Source organism: Octopus bimaculoides, chromosome 13 (assembly GCF_046866305.1).
Source record: "Octopus bimaculoides isolate indiv1 chromosome 13, ASM4686630v1, whole genome shotgun sequence".
NCBI lineage: Eukaryota > Metazoa > Mollusca > Cephalopoda > Octopoda > Octopodidae > Octopus > Octopus bimaculoides.
The window spans coordinates 50,963,760-50,973,296 of record NC_142940.1 but is presented as its reverse complement, the minus strand read 5'-3'; the positions used below and the strand labels follow the sequence as shown (position 1 = coordinate 50,973,296).

At 32.1% G+C, this 9,537-nt stretch overlaps 1 protein-coding gene across 1 annotated transcript in view; it reads right to left on the bottom strand.

Moving 5' to 3' along the window:
- Window positions 1–9,537, bottom strand: part of LOC106874320 (ephrin-4) — a 362,025-nt gene that overhangs the window by 13,585 nt on the left and 338,903 nt on the right. The window contains exon 6 of the mRNA XM_052972470.2: window positions 1–8,606. This exon is cut by the window's left edge and continues 13,585 nt beyond it. Within this exon, the coding sequence (XP_052828430.1) occupies window positions 8,437–8,606 (170 nt within the window). The 3' untranslated portion in view covers window positions 1–8,436. The remainder of the gene's footprint in view (window positions 8,607–9,537) is intronic.

Sequence of the window (9,537 nt, the reverse complement as noted above, 5' to 3'; positions counted from 1 at the left end):
AGTATAGTAGTTTTGGCAACAAGAGGGAATGAGAGAGAAGAAAATGAAGAGAGGGAGAAAAAGAGAGAGAAGAGTAAAGGGAGAATATGAAAAAGACTCTTGCTAGAAAGAAAGGTCAACTGAGTAAAAGAGGACAAGAGTAATACTTCGTCATTGTCATACAGGTGAGCATGTTATAACTATTAGCATAATCATCATTAAAACATTCTTCTTCTTCTTAGTATTATTATTTTCAGGTGAGGAATGATTACCAGAAATGCTAAAGTGACAGATTAAAATGGTTTAGTGTAGTATTCCCTCTTAGCAGCACAGCCTTGCAAGCAATGTACTGGCGTCATGCATATAAAAAGGATGTCATTCATTTTAATTTAGAAATGAGTTTGGCAATCTGCATGAACGTTTGAATGCTGCACACTGGTTTTGAATTTAAAAGATTTTTTTGCTCAAACCAGCAAAAGTTCCATTGAGTAGTTGGTGGTGGAGGAACTAGATAGAACCTGGAGGAACTAGATAGAACCTGGAGGAACTAGATAGAACCTAGACTTAGGACATTTAGTTATGTCATTTTGGATTCTGGATTAAAATCACATCAAGGTTAAGAACTTTGCTTTTCATTCTCCAGGTGAAGATAAATTTTAAAAAATACAAGCACTGTTATTGATTAAATTTAGAAATTATTATTGTAATTATAACTATTGTTGTTTTTGTAAGAAGGACTTGTGTTCAATGTGTATAAATTTAAGGTCATGAGATTTCGGGAACCACAATTCTGCAACTCTGAAGGACTTTCTGAAGAATTAGAGAATATAAAACAAGTTTCCAATAGTAGCTTTAACCAACATAACATCTATAACAATAGGGAAAACATTTACACTAGCATATCATAGACCATCATCAGTTTTCAGCCAAATCCAGATACTTTGCTATCATAGTCATTATAATTAATATTATTATTATTATTAGTTTATACCCCTTGTGTGTGTGTGTGTGTGTGTGAGTGAGTGACAAATCAATATTTAATGTTAGTAAATTGTTATTTTCAAATTTTATTACTATTTCAATTATTATCATCATGGAAATTTGTGAAAAGAAACTTCTTAATAATTTCATAAATGAATAATATAATGAATCAAAAATGATAGATAAATTCTTAGTTTTTGTGTGTGAATATGCATCAGTATTTGGGTGTAGTCACTTCAAACAACATGTATTAATTAATGTCAAGAAATTAATTCTGAGAAATAATCTGAAATTATTGGTTTCCTGATGAATACTGTATTGCTAAATAATAATTAAGTATATTTTAAAACATAATTTTCACCCAATTTGTCCTATAAATATATGGCAGCCAAGTAATCTCACATATATAACTTTGTCCTACAATTGGCAATAGCTACTTAATGTCAGATATTTGTGTAAATTTGTCCAATAACATATATGAACCACAGATTATTCATGATAGTCATATATGTATAAATTTGTCCCATAAGTGTATAAAGTATATCCAATACTGATTGTCACTTAATAAAACTGAAGAGGAAAGATAAAGGTATGCAATGTTCTGACATTAAAAAAAATGCTATTTATTTAGGTAAGGTAAGTATGGTTGAGATGTTTACTTAGCCATCATGTAGTTTGGTGATAATATGCTATAATTTGTTAAGTGTTTTCTACCATAGTCTTGAGCCAATTCAACCCTTGTGAATGAAATAGGGTAGCTGAAATCTGTCCAGAAGATGATGAGATAGACTGTACCTGTTATTGGAAGGTAAAGCCTGATTTGATGCGATCATCTGAACTTTGGGTGCATTAAACATTTCTTGGAAGAACATTTAATTGCATAATTTCAGTACTGGGTTGGTACTTACTTTATCGACCCCAGAAAGAAGGAATTCAAAGTCAACCTCAGTAATATTTGAACTCAAATTGATGTAAAGGGATATAAATGAACACCATAAAGTACCAAATCCAAGATCAAACTGATTTTCTGTCAGTTTGTCTACTTGAAGAGCATGCAATTGTCTTTGTCACTCATACTGTGTCCCCACTCACCCATCTTTCCCAGGCTCTGCACTAACCATTATGCCCAGCCTTTTCTTGTCCTAGAATGTTGGCCCAGTGGAAATCACACCTGCACATGTTTTTTCCTTCAGCTGTTAACTTGCCACAGTTTAACTGAAACATTAACAGCATCAGTCTCACCGGTCTCAGAGGGTTTGCGAAGGTCATTAATACAGGACCATTTTCACCAGACTAAGCAAATACAAAATACTACTGATAGTAATTTACAGCCAGATGTTGAATGAATACGCAAAATATATAGTGTTTATATGGAATGTTCTAGTCTATTAAATCTTCTGCTTATGGCTGTACTTTCACAATGACATTCTCATCTCACAAACTAAACATATACATACACACTGCAATTATTTCATTTTAGAATTTTTTTTTTATAATTATCCATTCGTAATATTATTATTATTATTATTATGGCGACGTTTTAAACATTAAAAGAAAAAAATTTTGTATTAATCTGATACAATAAAATATTTTTAAGCTATTATTATTGTTAATATAAATTGGCACACGGTCACAAATTTGGAAAGGGAGACTCATGTAGTCATCAAGGTGATTTCTGTTTATTTTACTGTCTGTGGGGATGGCAACACATCACTCCACCCCATTCTTATAATGTACAAAATAATAATTAGAATTATTTTAAAATATTTTATAACAACAGATTAATACAAGCATGTATTTTCTTCTATTATTTAAAATTACCATTTATAAAGAGATCCATGTAATTATTATTAATGGGAATTTCAAATCTTAGAATTAGGAAATTTATAATTATGGTATTCTATACTAATAAAATATTGTCTAATTCCACCCTTTAAAAAAACAAAATTATCAATACTTAATCATTTGGAAGGGAATTGCAGACCAAGAATATGAGATGTTCATACATTCTTAAAGGAATGTCAATGATACAATTTAAAAGAACAAATCATATTACAGCATTTACCACAATGATGATAATGATGATGATGATGAAAAAAAATTCATGTTTCTTACAATGGGACGAGTGTGAAATGACAAGTGGTGATGCACATGCCGTTTAAAAAAAAAAAGACATGGAACTAAGAAGGTTTTAACTAGGAAATGAAACTTTGTTGCAGATTTAGTTTCTTGAAAAATATCTTCTAGTCTACAGTGTTTACTGTAAATAATAATAATAATGTTTCTACTATAGGCATAAGGTTTGAAATTTTAGAGGAAAGGTTAGTCAATTACATTGACGTTAGTGCTTGTCTGGTACTTATTTCATCGACCCTGAAAAGATGAAAGGCAAAGTTGACATCAAAGGAATTTAAATTCAGAATGTAAATCTGGAAGAAATGATACTAAGTATTTTGTCTGACATACTAATAATTTTGCCAGCTTGCTGCCCTCAATAATGGTTTCTGATTTTGGTACAAAGTCAATAGTTTCAAGGGGAAGATTTGATATCATCAATACTTGATTTGTACTCTATTTTATTGACCTCAAAAGGATGACAAGCAAAGTTTATCGTAGTGAGATTTGAATTCAGAATGTAAAGAGCTGGTACAAGTTGAGACTACTTCTTAATGAATATTTAACGTGTTAAGCATACTCCACTCCAATGATCTCAGCCGGATTAAAACACAGAATTTAAACACAAGGTGTATCTAAAAGTAGTAGGACAGTTTGGAACTACTTTACCATTCCTTTAGCATATGTAAGACTTACAGAATTTGACCTCAGGGGTTAGACAACTGGATCAAACAAGGCATTTTATACGACATCTTAATGATCCTGCCCATCCACTGCCCTTGGTGGTAATGATAAAACGGTAATATTAATAATAATAAATTTTTCCCTAATTTTGGCAAAAGGCCAGCAATTTTGAGAGAAGGGGGCAAGATGATTACAGCAACCCCAGTAGAATGTAAAGAGTCGAAAGAAATTTCACTAACCATTTTATCTGGTTCCCTAATGATTCCAGCATCTCACTGCTTTGATAATAATGGTTTCAAATTTTGCCACAAGGGTAGCCATTTTGGGAGACGAGATAAGTCGATTACATCAACCCTCGACGTTTCACTGGTACTTAATTTATTGACACAGAAAAAGTGAAAGGCAAAGTCAACCTCGGTGGGATTCAAACTCAGATCGTAGCGACGGAGGAATTACTGCCAAACATTTCATTCAGCATGCGAACAATTTTGCCAGCTCTAATAATAATAATAATAATAATTTCTTATAAATGCATGAAAATCCAAATGACTGAGTTTGTAACATGTCCTGAGAGAAAGAAAGAGAGAGAGAGAGGTAGAGAGAGAGAAAGAGGTAGAAAGAGAGAGAGAGAGAGGTAGAGAGAGAGAAAGAGGTAGAGAGAGAGAGAGGTAGAGAGAGAGAGAGGTAGAGAGAGAGAGAGGTAGAGGAGAGTAAGTGTGTGTAAAATTTCAAGTGAAATGACTAATGGGAAATCAAAATACCTGAATTGCAGATTTAGTTTTCCAACAAGAACTTTCTTACTATAAACCACTGCAGCCACAATAATAATAATAATAATAATAATAGCCAACAACAATGAAAATAATCATTATTAAATATTAAGTTCAGCAGCAGCATAAGAATCAGCAGATTTGAGTGTCCATTGCAGAAATGGCAGGCAGGTTTAGAAAAAGCAACAGTATTTGAGAGGAATTAAAATCATCAAAAGTAATATTTCTTGTTTGCTTTGTGTTTAAATTGGCAAGCAGAGTCAAAGTAAATTAAATGCTCTTGTGGGAGGACTTGAAATTGCAATTCAGCTTCTTGGTTTCTAACTGGAGCCATTTCACTTCGTTTACATTTTACTATAAAACACTAGAAATGATAAAAATGGAAAAAGCATAAATGTCAAAAGCCCCCCGCCCTCCCACCCTACCATTCTCATTTTTTTGCCTTTCCAATAAATGTCTCAAAACTTCACGTCTATAAAAACAAGATAACTTTAATTATATTAATTGGTTTATTGAAACTTTAATTTTTAAAAAAACTGTTCACGAAGAGAGAGAGAGAGGAAAATATATACAAAAAGAAATTATGAAAAAAAAAAAAAAAAAAAAATTAAATAACAAAAAATGTAGGGTCCGGAAAGGATTTTTAGAGGAAGGAGCAAACACAGGGTACCGGGAAGTAGGGCAGATATGATACAAAGACCTTAGAGAGAAGAGGAGTTAAATAGACTCTCAGCAGTTATTTAAAGAAAGGTAATATAAACTTTCATAGCAATATACACATACATATATATATATATATACATACACACACGCACACTCATGTATATATACACACACACATATACACTCATGTATGTATATATACATATACATACACTCGTGTATGTGTATATACACACATATACACTCATGTATAAATATACACACACATACACATACATATATATATATTTATTTATATAAGGGCATTACTATACAATAATGCCTCACGCTATGAGGGACTCTAAGGTCAGACTACCATAAAAGAGTCCCTCATAGCGTGAGGCATTATTGTATAGTAATGTCCTTATATAAATATATATATATATTTTGGGAATAAATGATGGATTTTTTTTTTCCCTTATGAGGTTTTTTTTCACGCTAGCTACTTGATAAATTCTTGTAAAAGAATTTGTCCTATTATTGAATTTGAATATATATATATATATATATATATATATATATATATATATATATATACATATATATATATGTGCACACACACGAGGAAATACGGAGAGAAAGAGGAGGAAGAGAAGCAGCTAGCTAGGTAAATAGGAAGATATGATGGAAGCCTTTACTTACACAACAAACTGAAAAAGTTATACTGGAGGGTAGCAGTTCGACCATTATGAAAAACTTGATAAATTTGAGTGTGTGTCTGTATGTGTGTGTGTGGGTGTATATATATATATATATATATATGTATATTCATACACACACACACATATATATATATATATATATATATACATATATCAATTATATATCTTCATAACAGATGGGGTAAATCAGACCACAAGAAAGTACTCAAAACTTTCTTTAAGTGCAGAGTCAACATTCCTTTTATTAACTGGGTGATGCAGTGCAACTATACAGGTATTTCAATACATTCTCACATTCCTTAAAAAAAAAAAAAAAAAAAAAAAAAAAAAAAAAGATCTGGCTGACTTGGCCATCAAAGAAATATATAAAAGTTTTGAAATGACTGTGTAATTTTGTGGCATCCTCTAGTTAACAAGAGATGTGTGTGTGTGTGTGTGTGTGTGTGTGTGTGTGTGTGTGTGTGTGTGTGTGTGTGTGTGTGTTTCCATAGCTTTCCTTCAATATTACAACTGATAAACTGTCAAAGAATTAATTATCGATGATAGTAATATTAATATTAATAATAATAATAATAATAGTGATTTCAAATTTTGGGAAGAGGGTAAGTTGATTGCATCGACCCCAGTACTCAACTGGTACTTATCTTATCGACCCCGAAAGGATGAAAGGCAAAGTCGACCTCAGCGGAATAATAATAATAATAATAATAATAATAATTTCTTTTATTGCCACATGGGCGACGGATGAAGACATTACACGGTCAAATACTCATTATAATAATAATTATAAATAATAATTATATCAATAGTAATAATAATAATAATAATAATAATAATGAAAGTAATACAATAAGTGCATTTCATTGCATGGAAAGAGTGTTTTTTTTTTTCTGTTTGTGTTGACTGCATGTCAGTCTGTCTGTGTGAATGTGGTGCTGGTTGTTAGCCAAGTTTCTTTCATCTTGGTACAAATATTCCTGCAGCAGTTGTCACAGATTTTTTTGGGGAAAAAAATAAAGGAGACAGAAGAAATCTAGGTTCCTCTATGGGCAGAGTATGGAAGGAAAAGGGGGAAAATATGTGTGTGTGAGTGTATGCATTTGCATATATTTATATATGTATATACATATATATATATATTTATATTTATACATAATGTACACACACATGCACATATATATATATATACATACAAACACATACATTTACATGCATGCATATATATATATATATATATATATATATATATATATATATATATGCACACACACGTATACACAAACAAACATATATACATGTATGTATTATATTTATACATGAACATGTGTGTGCATATGTATATATGTGTACATATATGTATGTGTGTGTGTGTGTATATATATATATATATATATATACATGGCATATGCATATATGTATAAACTTAAATGTGTGTGTATATACACACACACACACATAATGAATATATAATTAAAAAACTCTCTCACCCCTTCACTGAAAAAAAAATAAAAACATTATTATCATGGTCATCGTCGTAATTTGTTAATTATCTACACCTTCCCAATCACTGCAGCTCTGTAGGGCCTTTTCTGTGAGTGTAGGGGGGGGAGTGGGAAAAGGTATAATTTTTTTTTTTAATTAATTAAGTGATTAAATTTTCATATATATATATTTATTATTTTTTTTTGTTTGTTTTTAAAGAGAAGCACCTTCACTTCATTTTTATAAATGTTTCATATTTTACATTCACATATGTGCATTTAATTATGTTTGTGTTATGTACGCTTTTGTGTGTATGCAGGTATGCATGCATGTGTGTGTGTGTGTGTTGTACATGCGTGTATGGAACAAAAGGGGGGGTCAGGTGTCTTAGGAGAAAGAAGGAGAACAATCCTTTTTTATCCATATACATATAAATATACATGTAAATTTATATATACATATAAACTTTCAAGTTTGTTGTATTTTTTTGGTTGATTTTTTGTTATTTTATTTTTACTATTTTCTTGGCAAGAATAGGAAGCAGTGACATACATCCATACATCATACGTCCATGCATTCATCGGTCCATCTTTTTTCTGGTTTGTTTCTTTGTTGGTTTGTTTGTTTGTTTATTTATTTGTTGTTATTTTTAGTTTCATTTTTCTTTTTTTTAACCAGGCATCCATCCACCCGTCCATCCGTCCATCCATCCATCCCTCCATCCAGTCGTGCATGCATCCGTCTGTGCATGCATCCATGCAGTGTCAAAGAAGTCATAAGACATGTTAAGGGAATAAAAGTTAGCAGCAACAGCAGCAGCGGCAGCAGGTGTACATTGCAGCAGCAGCAGCTTCCTTGCATGTGGGGGGATGGGGGTGGAGTGGAAAGGATGGGAAAAAAAAAATTTTTTTCATTTTTTCTCAGCAATTGTGGTAAGGTGTGCATGTATGAATATACATATACATGTGTGTTTATGTATGTACGTATGCATGTATGTATGTATTTATTATTTTGGAAAGTGCCTTTTGACACTTATAAGAAACCAGTTCCTAAGCAGGGGACTATCGTGATAGAAGCACCCATTGGCAGACATGGATAAGTGCGAACAACAGAGTCCAAGAGCAGCGTGGAAACCCAGAACTGTTTATAAGTCCCATATTCTTAGGGCCAGTCGCATTAATTTCAGAATTCTGTTTGGTTATGCCAGGGCTTTGCTTGTCGAAGTCTGCTTCTGTAAAAGACAAAATAAAAGCAAGTTATATTTAATACTACAGCTACATACAGATACACATTAACGCAAATCTATAAGTGTTCGTCTAACCAATACTCACATAGAAAAACGGATGTAAAACAAACAAGTGAATGTTAAAACTATATGATACACATCTACATGAATACATGTCAGAAAAGGAGTCTCAACATAGTTACTTGACCTGCTAAAAAACTAGCCAAATTGTCGTAACACATTGGAACAGTGTGATCCTTGATAAAATTCATGAAAATAAAATGGAGTGATCATAGCTAGGATGTTTTAACCCTTTAGCTTACAGATTATTCTGTCGAATGTAATGTTTATTTATACACGTTGTTTTGAATTAATCATCTATTATTTCATAGCTTTGAGATTTCAACGATGTGATTGTTTATTTTTAGAATGACATTGCAGTGTAGGTGTAAGAGGGCAGATCTAGTCAATTTGAATACAAAACTGGTTGAATGTTTGAGTAAGATAAGACTGGTTTAAATGCTAAAGAGACACCCTAGACCTAAACAACAACAACAACACCAACATATTTTGGGGTGATGCTGTGAAGAACCAAAACTGATGGTGTTGACGGGAAGCCATCCGACTAGCTGAAAGGTCAATAGTTTGTATGTGTCATTAACAGCACAGTGTATCTGAGGTGACAGACATTAAATATGAATGGCTCAGTTCACATAGCTGTAAATAGATACCAGATGTGGCATTGCTTAATTTGATGAGTGTCTCTCACCAGTTTATAATGACGTGTTTAAATTATTGGCCCATAGAATGAGGCAACGAGGGAGGAACCACAGCTTCTGGTATATCTCGCCTCTCTTGAAATACTTCTAACCGAAGACAAAATCTTTGAGTTTAAAAATATACTCCACTGGACTGATTTTATAGTAAACATCCCAAA